We start from the raw sequence: 21373 nt of genomic DNA on the forward strand, positions 1-21373 counted from the left end.
GGCCTTTGGTCAGAATAGGCCGGTCATCCGTGGACAGCACCGCATGATGATGTATGAGAAACGTGGCCATTAAAAAAGACAAATGACTTGCATTATAAAAGAAGGCAAACTACCTCCAAATCCAACTGCCCTTCGCTACCACTCCATGAACGCCGGCATATATGGTGGGGAGGGATTCTGGAGCGGACCCTGCGGGATGCGGGGCCATTCGCCAAGAACGACACAAACGGTTTTGACTGGTTTCCGACGGGGCAGAAGCCATACGGCGCACATGAGCGTGGGCAAGGTATACCTGAAGTGCTTCGCCACGTTGTGCGGCCGCCTGTGCGCCGGTGCCTATTGCCGCAAGCAGTCCTGCTCCCCCAGCGCTGCTGAAAACTGTCTCGCCATCAGATAAACTGTCAGTGTCGCTCTCGGTGTCGCTGCCGCTGCCACTTATGGGAATGTCGCCCCAAACGATCACAGTCCCCAAGCTGGGCCCTACAGCCGAGGCGCCCGCGGACACTTTTTCGCGATGTTGTTTCGGTACTCGCGCCGTGCGTGTTTACCCTAGTAAGGAGCTTATATTCCAAGTTTTGGCGTAAACACGCATCCCGCACCCTTAGTTTCGGGGTGTCGCGTGTGGGGGGGTATTTCGGCCGTCCCTACGCTGGCTGTCCCACGGAAAGCCGACCAGCACGGGCCAGCCGCCGCCCTTGTGAGTGCCCAAACATTGCCAGAGTAACATTACACACGTGTTACACATAAGTAAATGCAAGCGGTGTGCTTACATTATCGTTTTACCTGTGCACAAGCGGACCGCAAAATGACCCTATGGGTCAGTGGAAAAACACACCAACCCGACGTGTCCCTTTTGGCATTAGTTCAGCCACGAGCTCCACCGAGGCGGGAAACGAGTAAAGTGCAACTATTCCAGTCCGCAAACCGCCTGCAGTGTTCTTCAGTCAGCCCACTAACTCGGCTCGCTGTTTTGCCATGCTGTCCTATCACACGCCCACACTTGCAAAGCTCGCCCGTTATGTACAATAATACCGGGACACAAACCGCCTTCTCCGTAAACCACGTGTCAGGCTCAACAGGTATCTCTTAATGCCAAGCCCCATGCAGAAGGGCAAGGGGTCACATCTATCCTGCAGTCAACCCACGCAGCCTGTTGTGCTGTCGCACAGACATATCCGCTGCCAACTTGGTGATGCGATCGTGGCTTTTGACTAAGTACCGGTCGTGACTAGGGACCGGTCGCGCAGGTTGGAGTCCACAACGTCGGCCTCGCCGCTCCCCAGTTGCTACCCCAGTGCCAGGCCTAGGCGCTGCCCAGCTCCTTGACGTCGTAGCTGCGCTTGTGTCGCGGCGGGTCCGCCGTGTGGAACCCCCACAGCTCGATTGGCTGCAGCCGCATCACGGCAAGCCAGTCCACCTTGCCCGCCATTTGCATGATAAGGTCCATCGCCGGTTCGTACCCCAGCACCTGCACCAGCAGCGAGAAGAACGTTTCCACGACGTTGGTGTTGTCAGCCCGGTCGGTGTGGTCCCGTTGACATGGGGCACATGCCCGTGACAAGGCCAACACCGACACGCACCCGGCCGTTGCGGCCCCATCCCCCATCCCGTTTCCATGGCGGCCAGACCCCTCACCGCCATCCACGTCCATGCGACCATGTCCCACATCTTCAATCACAGCGTCAAGAGGCGGCCCCCGTGGCTGCTTTACAACAAATTGATACTGGTGCGTATGGCCTGTGTGTGGCTGGAGCAGCAGAGGCAGCTGCAGGTGTGAAAAAGAATGGAGCAACAGGGGCCAAGAATCCAAATCGCCATGCCAGCCGTTGCTAGTGTACCTCACACTCTGGGAACCGGCCTCCCTTCGATTCCCGGGATTCCCTTCATTTGGCGTTCGTTTCGTCCTCATTTCGTGCTCATTCTGGAATGAAGGGCTGAGGGGCCTTCAGAACATATCGAAGGAGTTCGGCTGAAGTGGTGATTTTGCAAGCAAAAGCCTTCTAATATCGCCATGTCAGGGATTGTTTTAATTACTTATGACTGTATGCATTCTCCCAATACCACGTACTGTGTATGGTTAAAACTTGCGACGTCAAATTTGTCAAGAAAGGAGATGACAGGAAAGGAGATGACAGGAGAGCAGGCGGCAGGGGATAGAGGCGGCAGGGGATAGAGGCGGCAGGGGATAGAGGCGGCAGGGGATAGAGGCGGCAGGGGATAGAGGCGGTAGGGGATAGAGGCGGCAGGGGATAGAGGCGGCAGGCTACGAGTGGCAGAATATGAAGACGACAGAGGAGGAAATGTCCGTTTCCAAACAATAGCCATCTCTTCTTCTGGAGTGCTGTCGTGATTCAGCCAGCACAGTCTGCCGTCCATGTCGGACCCGGGCGAGGTTGACCATGGTGGCAGAGGCTGTCGAGTGTGGGAATAGCAACCACACGCTGCGGCTCGTCTCGCACTGTTGTGCAGCCGGGTATCACAGCCGCCATGAAATGGTCCAACTCGCCCAGGTCGTCCGGTAGGGCTGTTAGCTGCAAACAGGGCTCTATCGCCTTTGATTCGTCGGGTCCGCGCGAGCCCACTAGCAGGATGACGACCTACAGTTCATCGTGGTGAGACGCCTTTCCTTACCAATGATGTGATGATCAATGGCTGTATGGGCTGTGGCTACGCACATGCCTTCCACACAATGGCGGCCGGCAGTAGTCTGCACGAAACGCGAGCTGCTTTGGGCTGCTTTGGGCGGGACGTGGGACGGAGTTGGTAACTGACATGGCGTACCATGGGAGCGTTGTTCTAGATAGGTATTGTTCTAGACCCGCCTGTGGACACACAGCGTCCAGGCTTGTGCCTTTGAAAGGCACAATCGCTGGTCCGATACATGCTGGGGGATGTCGCGGTCTCCTGTCACCCGAGCGGGGGCTGACACGTGGAAGTTCTTGATGATTTCGTCGGTCCAGATATCACCTGCGTCGATGGCATGTCCGCTCTGAGCCTACAGTCGACAACGGCCCATCCCTGACGGGAGGTGGTCGTGGTTGATGATTAATCCGGAAACGCGTGAGGCAGTAACCTGAGCAGCGAAAACGGGTAGCTGCGGGCGGCAGACGGATTGCATACTTTAGGTGGCTGGGCCACCCGGCGAGTCCTCTCAGAGGCAACCAACTGTTTTCGTGCTCCTCTGTGTGTGTACTGTCTTGGCCATCTTCTGTATGTGTACTGGCTTGCCACTTTTCGGTGTGTATGAGCCGCACTCTCCTGTAGCGTGCAGCTCTGAAAAGTGTCCATGCAAACCGCAAAGATGTCTGTCTACGTAGGCAAAGCCGAGCACAGGCATGTGTGTGTGTGTGTTACATGGTTGGGGGTGCGTGACCCCATACCTGTAAGACTACCCATACGACTCGTATGATACGGGCCGAAGGCCCAAGGGCAATACTACAACGCCTAAGAGCCACGGAGAAAAAGGAAAAAAAAACACCGCACATCAGCCCAGACTAGCGTCCAAAGGGGGTAATTGAGTTTCGGTGAGCCCACATACGTTCCAACATCCTCGCCAGACGTGTGGGTTCCCATTGCATGGCCTCCAACATACTCTGTTGATGATCGAATCCCTCTTCAGCACGAATATCATTATAGGCTGGGCATTCCAATAACACGTGTTTTTCATCCTCAAGTCGGCTATTAGTACCACAACAGTGGCAAAACCGCTGCCCCCTGGGGACATGGTGCTTGCCCCTTCGTGCTCTGTTTGCCTCCAAAGCCCAGCAACATAAACGAAACTGCATTAGCTTACGATGTGCTAAACGAGGAATGAAAACCTTAGCATGTATTGGCCACATGACGGCTGCGGCTCCCGAAAAGGGCAGCCCCATCCAGTGCTTATACTTCGCCATTTGCACTCCCGGTTGCTTCCCATCTGATGGGTACTCCTCTGCAGTGTTTTTTTTAAGTAATATATTACTTTTAAGGAATAAAGAGGCCTTTTTGGCCTTTGGAAATAAGGAACAAAGTGAGGCCGATCCGTACATTTTCATTCCTTCAGCCAAAAACGTCCATTGCTGCCAGATTGCTCCGTAGTGTGCAGAACTTAGTATTATCGATCATAAAATAGATATGAGGGGCCGTAAGAAGGTCAAGCCCGTGAGTCAACGCGGCATAGCAGAATGTATGACCGGTCCTTCCATAGACAAACACGCAAAAGGCAACGACTTGAACGCCGAACAAACACAAAAACAGCAAGATAAGTCTGAAATTTTTCCTGATAAAGGCGTTTGGGACGGCGGTGCTGTTGTAACTTATCGGGGGGGGGTCTGGGGGGGGCGTANCCCCCCCCAGCGCCCCACTCTTAAGGAATACATAACGGCGACGCTAGCAACTTTGTTACTTAGGTTGGAATAAATTGAGACCCCCCCTAAATGAAAAAAAATCACTGCTCCTCTGGCAAGACAGTCAGACGCGTATGGTCCCAGCCACTCATCAAACGCTCTCTTAGTGCCGTTATTATCGCTCCTTCTGGTAGAGGTCTACTCAGCAACCAGTCAACACGCTCCTTTACCCCCACGACTTCTTGCGGTATTCCGCTCCAAATGTTGCACTCCAAGAAGGAAAACAGTCGTAACATTGAGATTCCCCAACCCTCCCATTCCGGGTTGGTCAGGGCATCGGTTATCTCCTGCCGTAAAACTGCATGAGCAATGGATCCCACTTGCTTTTGAAGGCGGTTCCAGAAACGGAGAATCTGCTTCACCATGTAATATTGTAAGGGGAGTTCAGCCAGCTCCGCGTACAACAGCATGTGGGATGGCCGTGCCGTCCCCACTACCTGCCTCATGAATAAAATCTGCAGCTGGACTGCACTATCCTTCAAACAGGCTTCGAACATGCCCTCCGCAAGGTTGGCTTTATCCCGCCGCCTTAGGGTTTTAAAAAACCCTAAACCCTAAAACCCTAAAACCCTAAACCCTAAAACCCTAAAACCCTGTCCACGACCTCTGCCAGCGCAAAAGGGCCCCACGCCTGGCAACCATACAACAGAATTGCTCGGACTTGGGTTGCAAAACACCGCATTCGCACATCGGGGGCAAACAGCTTCATTTTGTCCAGCTTTGCGCTTAAGGAAAACATAGCGGACCGACCTGTATCACACAACTGCTGACGGCACGCACTAAAAGGCCGTTATGGCCCATATACCAAGCCCAGATAGCAAGCGCTATCTTTGGCAGGTACTACCTGGCCTGATAGCCGTAACTGTTGACATCTCCCGCTAAGTTCCGACTGCTGGGTGCCGTCACATGCAAAAACAAGCCTTTCACACTTTGAGACATTTGGTCGCATCCCAAAAGCTTCACAAAACAAGTCCACAAGATGTAGCAACTCAGACATTCGCTCTAGTGACGTCGCTAGCAGACTAACATCGTCTGCATACAACAGTATGGACACGCGCTTGCTGTCCACAAGGGGTGCGTCATACTTACGTGCACCAGCTTCTACAAGGTCATGAGTATCAATCAGATCGGCTAGTGTCTCGATGAAGAGTCCAAACAACTCCGTAGATAAAGGACACCCTTGCTTCACTCCTTGCTTAGACTCAAACTCTCCCCCCACTTTCTCATTTACCTTCATCACCATGGACACCTTCTCGTACGCTTTTCTCAGAGCACCTAGCATGGGGCCGCTAATCCCCCTCTCCTGCAACCGAAGCCACATGTGCTCGCGAGGCACCCTATCAAAGGCCTTCTCAAAGTCAATCTGTACTATTATCACAGGCATGTGACACAAGGTGCAAGCCTAGGGACTGGCAACATTCCTGAACGAGCGCAAATGAGCAATGGAGGAGAACATGGGATGAAGACGAGGACAATGGTGACGATGATGGTGACGATGATGGTGACGTGGATGATGACAAATATAGTAGGATGAGGAGGATGCACCACGGGGCATGATAACCGTGTCATCAGCTGCCTGCCCTTCCACCTGCACCTTTATCTCTCTCCCTCTACCTAGCATGACGGGGTTGTGTACTGTATACGGGAATTTTATTTAGCCTTAGACAGGCGCCACCAACACCGCACGCGTTGCTGGCATATGCAGCGCTATACCTGTACAGCCGCCGCCTCTGCTCCGCTCCACAACGTTTTAGGGAATGGAAGGCGGCTACCTGCATCATTGTCAAGACAGACAGTGTCCAGGGCCCTCCATTCGAGATGCTTGGAAGCACACGCCGTGAGTGTGTGGATATGCAGTCTGATTTCTGATTTCTGATTTCTGGTTTCTAATTTCTGAATTCCGGTTCTGGAAAGGCCTCTATTAGAGATGCAGGGAACACAGTCCCGCGTATATGTTATTGTGTGAAAGCCCACCCCCAGCATCCAGTTGACTCTGCCCAGTCAACGTTTGTGTCGAGCCTACTCCTGGTCTGCTCGGAGCAGACTTCAATAAAGATAATAGGGTCCATCCATGATTGTACATATATGTATATAATATGATCCATCCGCGTCACATCTCCGTGGGGTTGCATCCACTTTCCTATGGACGGAATCTGCAACCTTCCATATACCCTATGTCGCGCCTTAGCAAAACCACCGTGCGGCTCAGGAGTGTCCTTCGGTGGTGTATCTCATGGAGTCGGAGGGCATCAATCCCCCTACCTCCCGCAATCTACCTGCGGCGCTCAGCTTCATGGTCGCATCATGCTAAGCGGGCGCTCTACCATTTGAGCTACGACCCCACATGCTTGTCCTGTGCGCTCGATGACGGGTTTCAACCGTCGACCTTACGGTTAACAGCCGTACGCTCTACCGACTGAGCTAACCGAGCCGGCCGGAACGGGTTGTGTCGTACTGTACGACACGTACAGCAGTGTTTGGTGCATAACGTGCCGTACGACAGCTACTATGCAACCTGCAATCAGGTTACAATTAGGTTATTATAAATGTAGGTTGTACAGGTTACTCCAACATGGAGGTTTGCCATCAACAATGCTTCATCAGCAACTAGCTGCAAACAGGGCTCTATCGCCTTTGATTCGTCGGATCCGCGCGAGCCCACTAGCAGGATGACGACCTACAGTTGATCGTGGTGAGACGCCTTTCCTTACCAATGATGTGATGATCAATCAATGGCTGTATGGGCTGTGGCTACGCACAGGCCTTCCACACAATGGCGGCCGGCAGTAGTCTGCACGAAACGCGAGCTGCTTTGGGCTGCTTTGGGCGGGACGTGGGACGGAGTTGGTAACTGACATGGCGTACCATGGGAGCGTTGTTCTAGATAGGTATCGTTCTAGACCAACCTGTGGACACACAGCGTCCAGGCTTGTGCCTTTGAAAGGCACAATCGCCGGTTCGATACATGCTGGGGGATGTCGCGGTCTTCTGTCATCCGAGCGGGGGCTGACACGTGGAAGTTCTTGATGATTTCGTCGGTCCAGATATCACCTGCGTCGATGGCATGTCCGCTCTGAGCCTACAGTCGACAACGGCCCATCCCTGATGGGAGGTGGTCGTGGTTGATGATTAATCCGGAAACGCGTGAGGCAGTCACCTGAGCAGCGAAAACGGGTAGCTGCGGGCGGCAGACGGATTGCATACTTGAGTAGGTGGCTGGGCCACCCGGCGGGTCCTCTCAGAGGCAACCAACTGTTTTCGTGCTCCTCTGTGTGTGTACTAGGGTTTTAGGGTTTTAGGGTTTGGGTTGGCAATCTTGGCAATCTTCTGTATGTGTACTGGCTTGCCACTTTTCGGTGTGTATGAGCCGCACTCTCCTGTAGCGTGCATCCCTGAAAAGTGTCAATGCAAACCGCAAAGATGTCTGTCTATGTAGGCAAAGCCGAGCACAGGCATGTGACACAAGGTGCAAGCCTAGGGACTGGCAACATTCCTGATTTTGCTTTGGGCGGGACGTGGGACAGATGGACATGAAACAGAGAGAAGCAAAGTGAACATAAGGGCAAAGAGACGAAGTCTAAGCTTTTGCCGAACATCGTAGTTCCACAAATCAATTTAAAAATTATTAATGAAATCATCCAGGGCTAAATCATGAAACCTGAAGCGAAAAAACAATACTATCAACTAATCCTCAAAACTTATACAGCTTTCAACGACGTGGCTGAAAACATACGATTTTCTACACGAACACAACTATTTCAGATGAACCGCCGCTGCCCTCGTGCGCATCTCGGCGCAGTTATGTGCGTGTGTGCGTGGTGCTGTGTGCATCTATAAGCTGCAAACATGAAACTTGTAACAGGACGCGGCAGTGGATCGAGGGCAGTGGACTGTGTGCTCCTTTTGTACGATCGAACGTACGGCTCCTGTTTTTTAATCCGACTGCCGCAGGCTTGGACGTCATTCCAGCGCGCTCCGATGCGGCTTGCCACCCTTTCGCTTGTGGTGGTGGTACTGTGTCTGCTGCTGCAGAAAGTGCTGTTGCTGAAGGTGGCGGTGGCTGCTCGTGGACCTCGTATCTCCGCTGTCAAGGCTGTGGGCGCTGCTTGAACGGGTGTGGCCTCGGGAAGCCGCCACCGCTGCTGCTGCCACTGCCACTGCCGAGGTGGCGGCAGCAGTTGCAGTAGCAGCGGGAACTGCGCCAGCGCCGGCGCCGCCCCCACCGCCACTGGCAGGGCTTCGCGACGACGCCGGGCCCCTGCTGCCGCTCCTCCGCTGCCCCGGCGACCTCGCTGGTGGTGCGCCCGCTGGTGGTGCCGCTGCCGCCGCCGTCGTCGCCTCCGCCACGGCAGCGGGGTCACAGTACGGCAGAGGCAGCGGCGGCGGTGGCCGTTGTGGTGATGGCACCAACGGTAGTTGCAGGCGGAGGAGAGCGGCCCACCCAGATAGGGGATCGGGCTCAAGGCCTGGTAGCGGCGGCAAGTTGAAGGCGCCCCCACCGGCGGTTACGGCGGAGGCGCCTCCGCCACCACCACCGCCAACCCCTAGGCTTCCCGCGCTTCCGCTGCTGCGCTGGCCCCGACCAGGCGAACCGGCCGCTAGAGCTGCTGCCACCTGCATTGCGATAGGGTCACATCGCATTTCCTCGTTGGATTTTACGCGCTAATTTTGTACGACCGTCAACCAACGGTTGTCGTACATTACGGCACAAGCGCACGTGTCTTCCAAGGCTTCTTCAAATACCTTTTTTGGTTCGCAATATGCCTGACGTAAGCTAACTCGTTTTTATTGGATCATAGCACAAAGCAGATTTAGGATAAACATTTTGCGGCCATGGCAAATAACTTCTTCCTGGGCACAAGCGTCGTACTTGCTCTGCTCGTCTCGCCACCAAATGCTCCGCCAGCTCGGGAGTCACATAGCCGCTGATGCCGCCGCCGCCGCCGCCGCCGGCGCTGACGCTCACGCTGTCCTGCCGCCCCCCAGTCAAGAGCCCCAGTACGCTGCCGATAGGGCCGTCATCACCGCCGCCACCACCGCCACCAATAAAGCTGCTCGACGGGCGCTGCACCCAGTCTGGCGCGACTGCCGCCGCCGTTGCCTCAGCATCCCGTACATCTTCGCCATTGACGGCGATTATGCCAGTTGAGGCAGTGCCGGGGCCACGCGGCGACTGCGGCTGCTGCGGCGGCGGCGGCCCCGCCGCCGCTGCCGCCGCCGTCGGCCGCCGAAGATCGAGGGAGGGCGATGGCGGCCCCGCCAGCAAGCTGATACCCCCAAGGGCTGAGGCGGGGGCGGGGCCGAAGCGGGCGTGGCGACCAGTGGGCGACTTACTAGACGGCGACGGCACCGCCGGCAGGCCCGTCGCCACTGACGGCGGCGTGGCCTGCGCGGCCGCTGGACGCTGCGCCAGGCAGGACTGTCGTGGCTGCGCGCCCCTGCGCGGGCTGGAAGCGACGGCCTTCCCCAGGAGCAGCAGCCCAGCGGCACCGTTGGCGTTATATTCGCCGCCGCCGCCGGCGTCAGGTTCTTGTACCGTCCCCCGTCCCCGCCGTGGGCCATCGACGCCGTCGCTGCCGTACCCTCCAAGTGCGCCGCTGCTGCTGGCGGCAGCAGCGGCGGCAGCTGCTGAGGGGCTTGGCTCAACCGCTGCTGTCTCCTCCATCAAAGCCTGGGCTGCAGCCGCGGCGGCAGCACGCGGCCCGCCTGCCGCAGATAATCCTTGATCACGTCTTGAAACCTTTGTCGGCACAATATCCAGCAGTGTCACGGAAGAGACGGCGCCTTCACGGCGGGAAGAGCGCTGCCCAGCCTCCTGTTCCTGCTGCTGCTGCTGCTGCTGCTGCTGCTGCTGCTGCTGCAGCCATTGAATCGCCAACAGCTGCTGTTGCTGTACAGATGGCACCCCCGCCGCCATTGCTGCTGCCGCCAGCTCAACATCTCCGTACAGTGGCAGCGGCAGCGAGCCCTGCAGAGGCTGCGATTGCGCCTGACGCTGGCGCTGCTCCGTACGGCGTACGACAGAGCTCGGCCCCGCCGTACGGTACTTTGCGAGGTTAATTACGGGCATGGCTCCGCGATGGCCGCCACGGCCGGAGGGGGATCCCGAGCTGACGGAGCCCCGAACGCCACCGAGAAAATCGTACGGCGATTCCATGCGACGCCGCTTGCCTCGGCTTTCTTCCCCTGGCTCTTGAATCGCCGCCAGCGCTTCGCCGGCGGCGCCGCCGTCCGGCCCAACGTCCGACGCCGACGCCAGGGTCGGTGTCGTCGGATCCTTCGTCAGCGTCATCGTTGTACGGCGCGGATGCGCGCCCATAGATCGACCGAGCGCCGAAGACGACCGGAGTGACGTGTCAACGGGTTGTACGGCAGGTCCGGCAGCGGCGCCGCCGTCCCCGGCCTGCATCGCCTCCACGTGTGTCCTGACGGCCGCAGCGGCGGGGCTGTCGCGATCCAGCATGATGTTGTCCGACTCCATTTCGATCTTACATCTGTACGTTGGATTGTATGTTTGTAAGTATGCAGACCTGTAAACGCGTGTATTCCATATGTACGTATGTACGTATATATGTATATATATGCGTGGCCGTACAGAGGAGGAGACGGAGGGGCTGCCGAGGTGTGCGAATAGGCCACCTCACCAAAGGCCACAAGGCCGCTACCACCGCCCTGACCTCTCTGACGATCTCCCTCCTTACCCGCCCCCCCACACACAATGCCGACCTTCAACCCGGCATCCCCATAACCCCACCGACCCACCGACCCACCTCAGCGAGCAGTATCTGGCCCCCACATCCATCAGCTGCCGACCGTCCAGCTCGCAACGGGAGGGCATTGCGGCGCCCTTGGGGGGCCGGGCCTGAGGCCGGCTGCGGAGAAACACCACCTGACGTGCGGAGGGGGGGAATAGGGGCGGAGGGGCTGAGTAGGGTCTCCAGTCGCCCGTTAGAGGAGGGGTTTTGATAGTTTGCTGGGGAGGACGCGCACTTAAGGAGGGGGGAAAGTACCTGGAGGGTTACCAACTCGGGAAGGAGAAGTTAGGGTTGCGGATTTTGTTGGGAATTGGCGGTTTTGCGGTTTTGTGCGGCGGACGATCATGGCCTTTACATCCTCTCCCCATGCAGCCCCGAGTATGTGTGTATGTATGTTTGCTCCTAAGAGACGCAGGTACAGACAGGTGGCAGAGGCAGCAGATAGGCCGTGGCAGACATGTTTCGAAACCAGACCAAAAGCCGGACTCGAATACACGTATACAGACTATACAAACGCACAGGGAGCACAGACAGACAGACGAACAAACAAGTACGTAGACACCAGTCCCTCTGCACCCGCAAATAAATAAATACTCAAGCGCGCTGCGTTTCCGTACAATGAACACAGGCGATTATATTCCCCTCGCCCGTTAAGAAACAACACACACGCACGGCGGCTTGCACACGCACCCTTGCATGGTTGATGGTGTAGAGCTGAACTCCTTGAAGGTCCAGGAGGGGTGCTACATCTGCGACCTGGGAAGGGGGGTGGGGAGCGGGGGGGTCAAGGGGGGAGGGGGGGGAGAAAAGGGGAGGAGCGAAGGGGGTACATCACATATGCGAGAAACTTAGAAATGAACTGCTCCCGGCGTCCCCAAGTCCGAAACTGCCCCTAGCGAGTACGGAGTCCGAAAGGGGAACGTGGCACGCGTGGGTAGGTAGGTACTCGAGTTGGGTCGCGGCGCTACGGTCACTACAGTCAACAACCTCATCACCGCAACACAGCGTCATCTACTCCTGCCGCCCTTCCACCCATCCACCCATCCACCCATCCAGCCACACATGCACACATACACATATGCACACATACACACAAGCCAGACACGTCAAGCATGCCGGTCACCTCTAACCCGGCGGGATGCTAACATCTCCCCCTCTGTCAACTTTTTCAATTCGATTCAATTCGGCAATGTCCACCAGTTCCGTACGTAGCGAGTACGTAGCGAGTATTTGCCGTACTTGCCGTAAACATGTACGTACCTGTACGACCTCGTGATACGTGCTGCGCCGCACTTGCAGCAACCTGTCGATGTGTTGTGTGTTGTGTGTGAAAATGTGTGTGTCGGGAGGCGGGGGGAAAGGGGAACCACAAACGAGTGTGATGGTGATATCAGTATCCAATAGACGGACACTCCGCAGGAATAGACAGACCTACATACATACTGCAGGAATTTGCAACAAGGAGTTACCAACCAGTAACTGTTGAGAGGTTTGTGGGGAGAAGTCCTCAAAGAAAAGAACTCCGCATCGTTTTGTTGATATTGCCGGTGGAGGATGTAAGTGCCTCATCCGAATCTGAGTCCATTAAGCGAACCCCCCTAGAGGGATGATGTTTGCATGCCGCCTCCCCCAACTACTACGCCCCACCATTCAACACCCCCTCTGCCCCCTTTCGATACTCCGTACTCCGTCGTACTCCTAACAGTACCCACCGACTCTCCCCCTGGGCCCCCCTTTGCGTCCCTTGGGTAGCTCCATGTGCATGTGTAAGTGTGTACGTTTGTCTGTCCACTTGCCTGTGCCCTGCATTTAGACGTGCTTGCCGGCAGTAGTTGCACACGCCGGGGCTGTACGGCTCTGTGACGTCAAGAAACGTCATCAGCGCATCCCGGCTCCCGGGGTGTTGCGGGTTACAGGTGGGACACGGCTGGAAGAACCGCCCGTCGGTCGTCAACACCACCAGCCAATCGGGGTGGAAGCCGTCGATGACAGAGGGCGGGCTGACGGCGCCGCCGGCGACCTGGCGGCCCCGTTCCATAGACATTCCGGTCGTACCGCCGCCGTCGCGACTGCTCCGCCGGGACGACGGCGGCGGCGTTGGCGTGACGGGAAGATCCGCCGCGGCAGCGGCGCCGCCGTCGTCGGCTTCGTCCATGACGCCGTCGTGGCCTGATGCTGCCGCTGCCGCCACTGCCGCTGCCGCTGGTGCTGACGTGTGTTGCAGAGCCGGCGATGTCGGGCCGTTGAGCACGGATGGCGGCGCCGGAGCTGATGCCGTCAGCACCCGCTCGTCCCATGCCTGCGGCGCCGCGCCCGTACCGCTGGTCAGAACACGGCTCTTGTCTTCCGCCTCCGCCGCCTCCACCGTCGCCGCATTCGGCATCATCAGCGAGTCAGTGTCCCGATGTTCTGAAGCCTCCGCCTCCGTCGACTGCCGTACACCGTCGTCAAGGACATCTTCATCCGCGATACCACGTTCCAGCCCCTCCTCGCCCTCGGCCGTCGCCGTCGCCGCCGGTACGGCAGCGCCCTCATTGCCCCCACTCCGTAATCCTTCGCAGGGGACATCCGCGCTATGGAGCCCCGCTGCCGTACTCCGCAGCGTGCCGGCTTCAGCGGGCACGCCAACGTCCTCCAGCCATCGCTGCGCCGCTGCCGTACTGCTGCCCTGCCGCTCTGCGATTCCCTCTCCACCGCCGCCGCTGCTTGCGCCGCTGGGGCCCACCTTGTCAAGCATCCGGCTACTACCGCAGTCGAGAGCTGCCGGCGTCGGCGTCGACATCCCGCCGCCGTTGCCGCCGCCGCCGTTGTTGTTGTTATTGTTGTTGTTGTTGATGTTGTTGTTGTAAGGTTTGCAATTGCCGCCTGTGCCATACATACATACATACATACATACACACACGTACAGCTATCGCCTCTCCAGAAAGTTCCTCTGCTCCTTCCTATCTTTTCAGCACCTTTTGGCAAGGTAAGGATATCATGTTTATTGACACACATCCGTACACTCACCCGCGGCGGCGGCAGCGCCACTGTCGGCATCGTCCGTACCCGTACCCGTAGCCGTACCGCCGCCGACGCCGAATCGAGGCGAGGAATCTAACGAGTGCAGTACACCATGTAGCCGCTCGTCGTGGCCGTTGATGTCGCCGCCGTCGTTCATGACCTGCCAAGTAAGGGCCCCTGGCTTTGTCAAGAAGAGGGAGGATATGTACGGCATGTCGTACCTATAAGTAAACAATCTCAACTGGAACATGTCATCTTAATCACGAGGGCCTCAGATCTATACATCTTACATCGTCGGTATAGTGGATTGCCGTACATGGAAACCTTCGCATGTGCCGTACACACCTGACGGAGAAAGGCCATGGCCGCCTGCGGAGTGCCCGTGGGTCGGGGACTTCCGTCGGGGACACCATCCGAATTGCTCGTCAACGGCGGTGGCGGCGGCGGTGGCGGTGATGGCAGCAGCGCCGCTGCAGCGGCAGCAGGTCCCATCACGCCCATACCGTCGACCACGTCTGTACGGCAGCCATTCGATAGTAGAAATGCACTCGTGACGCCGTCGCCGCCGCCGTCACCCTCCTTAATGCAGTCAACGCCGCCACCGCAGGTGACCTTTTCAACGGCGGCGGCTCCAAAGTCGAGTTCCATGGCCACGGTGCCGGGTGACGTTGACAGCGGACCCTCCAGCGCCGCCGCCGCCGCCACCACCGGCACCTCGTTGGTCTCCGCCGCTGTCGCCGTCACCTCCGGTGGCGTCACGTCAGGTACAGCAACTCCTAGCGTGTCGTACTGCAATCCAGGTCCAAATTTTGCTAGCAGTCTCTGCTGCAGCGCATCTTGCGGCTGCACATGACGCGGTTGTGGTGGCTGTGGCGGCGGCTGCGTTTCCGTGCAATCCACAGGCACGAAGATGTGCTGATGGGGCGGCGGCGGCGGCGGCGCCATATAATCTTGCTCCGTACGTGACTGCCCTGGGAAGATCAGCTGAGGAAGTGGCGCCGATGGCTGTGGCGGCAGCGCAGGTTGTACGGCATAGCGCGGCGGGGAGAAGAGCGCAAAGGATGAGGCATGACTGGCAATCAGCCGTGGTGTGACGGCCTCCGTTGCAGTGCCGTACACAGGCTGCAGCGTCGGCACCTCTACACCCCCGCCATTACCGCTTACGGCTGTAGCACCTGGAGGGTGCTCCGCCAGCGCAGCCGTAGGCTGTAGCAAATGCAGCGGCATGCCGTCGAGGTGCGCTGCCGCCGAGAGCAGCAGCGGCGGCGCGGACGCCGGCGGCGGCGGCGGCGCCTCCCTCGGTCCAAGCTGGGGTCCCCAAAAGCCGCTGAAGCTGATGGACCTCTCAGGCAATCCACCGCCACTTGCTGCCGTACCCGTCACAACTGCCAGCGGTGGGCCGGCAGCGATGCATGTCAGTTTCGAATAGCCGTCGGCGTTATGAGCCGCTTTCGAAGGCCTATCGATGCCGTTGTTGGTTGGCAGGCTCGAACCCAGCAACTCGAGAGAAAGGCGAGGTTCCTGCGTGCCGGCGGGGGTGTAACAGGAATCTGCTGCAGGCAGCCCTCCTTGCAGAGGCAGCTGTTGTTGCTGCTTCTGCTGTGACGGCAGCGGCGGCGGCGGCGGCGGTGGCGGCGGTGGCGGTGGCACGTCGGAGTTCTGTGGCAGACAGTTGATTGAAGTTTGGCTGTGTCCGCTGTTGCGCTGCGACGGTAGAACCTCAGGCAACGTCGGTGGTGAGAGTGCCGTCGCCGGTAGCTGCGGCCGCGGCGGCTGCGGCGGCTGTTGCAGGGGCTGCAGGTGGTGGAGGTTGGCATTCTCATGCGCCAGTGAAGCCAGCAGCTGCATGTGCTGCTGCACCGTAAGGAAGGACCCGAAAGGGTCCATTTGGATAGCTGCCACATCGCCGGCACTGACATTGCCACTGGCATTGCCGTACATGTCGCCGTACATATCACCCTCCGCGGGCTCAAAGCGCATGTCTGCTGGCGGCAGCGACAGAGGCAGCGGCAGCGGTTGTCCTTCACGGAGCTCCAGCTGCGCGGGTGTCGGTTGAGCCGCTTCTATTGGCGAGGCGCTCCAGGAGAGGTGCGCGGGGACATGAACATCCGCCGCCGCCGCAGGGGAGAACGCCGATGGCGGCGGCGGCGGCGCCGCCGCCACCGCCAAATACGGCTCCATAGGGCATGCGGATACAACACCGACACTACCGTTTAGAGGCTCCGTTAACGGCAGGCAGCCGCTGTCGGCGTTGCCTTGCAGTGGCGGGATCATGCCGTACGGAAGGGCCGCATTGGAAAAAGGCGACAGATCCAAGACGGTCTGAAGGATTGATTGAGCCGGTGGGGGCGGTAACGGTGGCGGCGATAGCAGTGGCGGAGGTGGCGGCGGCGGTGCCGCCGTCTCGGCAGCTGGCTGAAACCCATTGCAGGGCGTCGGGATCATCCTGTACGCGTTAGGGCTGACCGTTATCGCAGCATCGTAGCTACCGTACGGCATCGTTGCGGCTGCGGTCCGATGCTGCTGCTGCTGCTCTTCGAGAGCGCCTTGGCCTGTGACCATGTTCGCACTGCGCTCTTGTGCTGTTGCCATGTCCGGTGGCGAATGACCCATGGGTCGTTCGAACCCCGCAGCTGGTCCGACAAGAAAACCTGGTCCCGGATGCGGCAACGGGCCGGTTTCCAGTGGTGAAACTATTACGTATTCTTGGTTGCTCGCAGCTGGAGGTCCTAGGGGTGCTAGGTCTCCGTGAGAGAAGGCCGCTGACTGCTGCTGCTGTTGATGCGCGTCTGCAGCCACTTGCAGCTGCGAAACGTCCATTTCCTTCTCATCGCCGTTTTCGTGTTCCGATCGAATAAACGGCTGCTGCTGCTGCTGACTGTAAAACAGTTCTACTGCGTCTCCAGAATGGGACATGCTAACGGGTTGACGGCGTGCAGATGAAATTACTGTCTGCGCGCGTGAAAATAAGAATAAATCTCGTTGGCAGCTAACCCTCTCGAACGAGGAGCTCTAAAACGGAAACAAGTAACCCAGGGACAGCAGACCTTGCCCTTTGTTGCGAGCCAGTCCTCATTACGCGGCCCTTGTGGCAGGATGTCTCTGTGGCCTCGGTTGGCGCAGGTTTTAAATATAGCTGAAGATTGTAATCCTATGGAACAAAGCGTTCAGATGAGGTAATCTCTGCTTCTTGGTTATAGATTCATCCATTTGCGAGAATGCGCGGCGGCAACCCAAATGAGATTCAGTTCAGGCGTGACGTATCGGGACAGAGCGCCTCGTACACACAGACACATCCCATAAACAAATCGAAGCAAATATACAGTCTTGGCCCTCCTCGGCCGCTTCATATAGACGTATCGATATGAGGAGAAAACAATCAGGCCGTCATGAAATGGTCGCCAAGGTTGGCCACTTCGCACATGTGCCGCCAGCACTGCGCTCCCTTGTTTCATCCGCTTTCCATCCCCTATCAGTATGATCCAAGGAGCACGAAGTAGATACCCATATCATGATAAAGGTTACACAGGGGCCTGACCAAAGGAAGCGGGTTGAATGAGAGGTGCGGCTTTGGGAAGCAAGGTCCCAGCCAGATCATCACCCGGCCGAACGTTTTTGACGGCCGCCGCTAGCCGCTGCTAGTGCTACCTCACTTTTGCCAATTTTACTCTTGCGCGCCCGTCATGCATAGAAGTTTCCTCGTGGCGTGCGATCGAGCAGCGCTTACCAGCCCGGCGCGGCGTTCTGACTGGCCTGTGGCACACTAACTGTGGATCTGAACCCACCATCACCCGTTCTGTCTACGTCTACGAACCAACTATCTCGTAAATTTGATTCTCAATGATCTAACTGCGGACCCGCTAGCCAGCCTGGCTACGAACCAGGCCAGCGTGCCTTGCTCCTTGCTAGCTACCCTATCCCCTGTCGCCCGCATATAATCACGTGCGCCTCTCCCCCTACGCCCGCTTTGTTTCACTCGGCTGCTGCCGCTGCTGCGGCGGCGGTGGCTGCTCCTCGTCCTCCTCGCCTCCCGTCTCGTGGCTCTTCTGCTGCCTCTGTTGCCGTACCCAGTCATCAACCGGGCCGTACTCGTTGCCGGGAGTCACGTTCCGGCCCCTGGACCGACAGTGGCGGCAGCAGCGCCCGCCCGTGTTAGCAGTCACATTTTAACACCATCATCACGGTAATGACGACAATGGTAATCAAGCCTGGACAGCCAGGAAACGCCACATCAGGATGAGAAGCAGCATATCCACATACATGCATCTGGACACAACGCCAGGAAAGGGGATCGATGATGGACCCTGTTTTCACTCCATGGATGCTCGATTGATGCGAGCCCTATGAGTCGCTGCTTGGATACAAACCCCCAAAGCACAAGGATTGTACACATGTGGATGCACATACATGCATACATACACATGCACACGCAAAAGCATGTTAAGGTAACCCTTTCCACACACAGACACATGCAATAACATCCATACATATACGCGGACACTGCATACTTGCATGCACTACTGATGCTGCGATATTACGTGGGCGATGTTCCCTTCTGACGCGTGCACCCAGACACACACACACACACACACACACACACACACACACACACACACGCGGGCGGGCGGGCGGGGGCCAGGCGCACCTGCAGCGTATGTAGGTCCAGGGTACATTCCTCTTGGCGGCATAGTCCAATTCCTACACACCCGACCAGACCGGATCAGACAAGGGGTTGCGGGTGGCCACACGCGAGCGTGCACATGCAGGGCTGGGCTGCACCGACATAATGCCGAATGCCATGTGAACATAGATAGACATTGACAGATGAAGAGACAAAATATACAAAGACGGCACAGGATGCGCACCTGGACCGCGATGGGTCCACCGCCCACTGCGAGCACACTGGTCAGCAGGCGCGGTCGGAGGCTTGTCCTGAAAGGAGCGGCACCAGGGGTTGAGGGGGCGGGTGCGAGAAATCAAATGGGTAGAAGTGAAAAAATTCAAAGCATGAAACGAAGCAATTCGAGGTGTAATTGTGTGTGACTAAGATTGGGAGTTAAGGAACGTTAATTTACGTCATGTGATGAATGCTCAGAAAGGGGAGAGGGAAGAAAGGGAGGAGAAGAGCATTACGAGGATGTGCCATGGGTGGGGGCGCGGGGATCTGGGATATGAACCTGCAAGACATCGGAAAGAGCTTCTGGCGTGGAGTTTCCTGGTTGCCAACACCCATCACACAATACGTGTGGACGCCCTCTCCCTCCGTCCCCCCATGATGGCGCAACCCAACCCAACCGGGCCATCACACACCCCAGCATTTCATCGTTTAGGTAGAACTGGCTGGGCCCCACAGGACGACCGTTGATGATACCGCCCCATAGCTGCGGACCCCGGCCACTACATTCGGCTGTAGTTGCGGTGATTGTTGTGGTTGCAGTTGTTGTGGTTGTTGTGGTTGTTGTGGTGATGGTAGTGTCCACTGCTTGCCGCGTTTGTTGCTCAGTCGCCGAGGCTGGTACCATTCTGATGCGGGTGCTGTGTGCGCCTGATGCCTGCTGCTCCTGATCTTGATCCTGCTGTCCATCAGGACTCTGATGCGGCTCACCCTCTTCCATCGCCTTCCTCTCCTGCTGCTGCTGCTGCCGGTGCAGGTGCCGGTGCTGCAGCTCCTGGCCCTCCAGTTGGTGCTCCTGTGCCTGCTCCTGATCCTGCTGCTGTTGGCAGTCCTCGTCAGCCACACGGTGGCGTTGCTTCTTTTCCTGCCCGTCGCCACCACTGCTACCCCGGCCTTGCCCCTCATGGTCGCTGTGAGCACCACCTGCTGTGCGCCTCTTCCCAAGCACCTTGCCGCCGACCCTGCTGCCACTGCCACTGCCACTGCCGCTGTCACCACCGCAATGCATAATGTCACTGTGTCCGCCACCGCCAGTTCCACTACCGCCGTCTCCATTGCTGTCACCCTGCCCCGGCTCCACAGCTTTATGCTGTCCCGCCAGCTGCTGGGGGGCCTCCTGCACGTCCCCCATATACTGTGGTTTCATTCTGCGGTCCCGCAGTTCAGATGGAGGGCATACAAAAGAGCATAAAAAGCGTATCTTGTACATCTATCATGTAAGCATACGTAGGCTAGTGCATCATTAGTTTCCTTTTGCTCCTATGTGAAGCACCAGTGGCTTACATGTAATAGTATCTTACAAAGTCCTGGGGTTGCGGCGGATCAGAATTCGAACTGACAAGTGGTGCCATCACATGGCAGCGTGCTGGCCGTGCTGTGGCTGCTGCCGCCGCTGCCTCCGCCAGGCGCTGCACCAGCAACCCCACGCCTGGGGCATCTGGCTGGGCTGGGTCGCCTCCGTAGATGAGAAGCCATGGCTGCACGGCAGGAATTATCCCCATGGGAGTTCGAATTGAAGGCCAAATGGCCATGGACGGATAGGTACGGGGTAAAGAGTCCATGAGGGTGAATGGTGTGCTGTTTCATTAATTGGTAGCGAGCTTCGCTTAGGAGTTAGGGAATGTTAGGGGAGGGAAGAGGGTGCTTGGCCAACAAACAGCAGGGCCAACAAACAGCAGGGTGCGGAATCTGAGCGATCCATTGAGAAGTTGACTAGGGTGACTAGATGAGGGTGCCCCTAAATAGCGGGGAAGACAGGGTTTTGCCGGATAGCGGCCACGGGTGAAGGTATGCCCCCCCCTGTCCCACACATCAGCACCAGGGTGAGGTGGGGGGGAAGGGGGCCCATAGAAATCTGGATCATTTCAAGGAGGCTTTGTTGTTAAGGACAAGATATTGCGAGGGCGTTCATTGTCGCGATGGCATGGGGGGGAAGCGTACTGCTACCTTATCGCCACAACGCGCCTGCACATCCTTCAGCCAGGGTCGGAGCTCTTTAAGGACGGCATCGATGTCATCGTATCCAATTCGGGATCCATAACCAACTACCAGGTGAGCCTCAAAATGTTCTTTGGCAAGCGCCAGAACGTCAGGAAACGTTTTGAGGCATTCCGGTAACGTTGCCATCTTGACTTCACAACGGACAGGATACGGGTACAATTTGCGGCAGGGCCATCTTGTGCAAGTTATGTGTCTTTGAGCTTCTATAGTGCTGGCATTACCGAATAGCGAGACTATTTGACGTTTTTTGTTACAAGCTTCAAGCTTGTACGGTCCAGACGAGCCTCAAGGCTCATGAACCGCCGAACTGGAAACAAGAACTTAAAAAGAAAAAT

At 57.4% G+C, this 21373-nt stretch overlaps 2 protein-coding genes across 2 annotated transcripts; both read right to left on the reverse strand.

The window, feature by feature from the left end:
- Positions 1 to 8345: 8345 nt before the first annotated feature.
- Positions 8346 to 17059, reverse strand: VOLCADRAFT_100027 (uncharacterized protein; the record flags this gene model as incomplete). The annotated part of the gene is made up of 13 exons (XM_002958674.1): positions 8346 to 8999; positions 9517 to 9668; positions 9720 to 9985; positions 10334 to 10879; positions 11156 to 11274; positions 11831 to 11896; positions 12401 to 12443; positions 13196 to 13212; positions 13425 to 14005; positions 14150 to 14320; positions 14489 to 14512; positions 14647 to 15664; positions 15863 to 17059. The coding sequence occupies 13 exons, from the start codon at positions 17057 to 17059 to the stop codon at positions 8346 to 8348; spliced, it is 4854 nt and encodes a 1617-aa protein (XP_002958720.1).
- A 1040-nt stretch (positions 17060 to 18099) lies between these two features.
- Positions 18100 to 20184, reverse strand: VOLCADRAFT_100028 (uncharacterized protein; the record flags this gene model as incomplete). The annotated part of the gene is made up of 5 exons (XM_002958675.1): positions 18100 to 18259; positions 18789 to 18841; positions 19009 to 19075; positions 19454 to 19550; positions 19749 to 20184. The coding sequence occupies 5 exons, from the start codon at positions 20182 to 20184 to the stop codon at positions 18100 to 18102; spliced, it is 813 nt and encodes a 270-aa protein (XP_002958721.1).
- Between the last annotated feature and the right edge of the window lie 1189 nt (positions 20185 to 21373).

The sequence above is a fragment of the Volvox carteri genome (assembly GCF_000143455.1).
Source record: "Volvox carteri f. nagariensis unplaced genomic scaffold VOLCAscaffold_102, whole genome shotgun sequence".
Lineage (NCBI taxonomy): Eukaryota > Viridiplantae > Chlorophyta > Chlorophyceae > Chlamydomonadales > Volvocaceae > Volvox > Volvox carteri.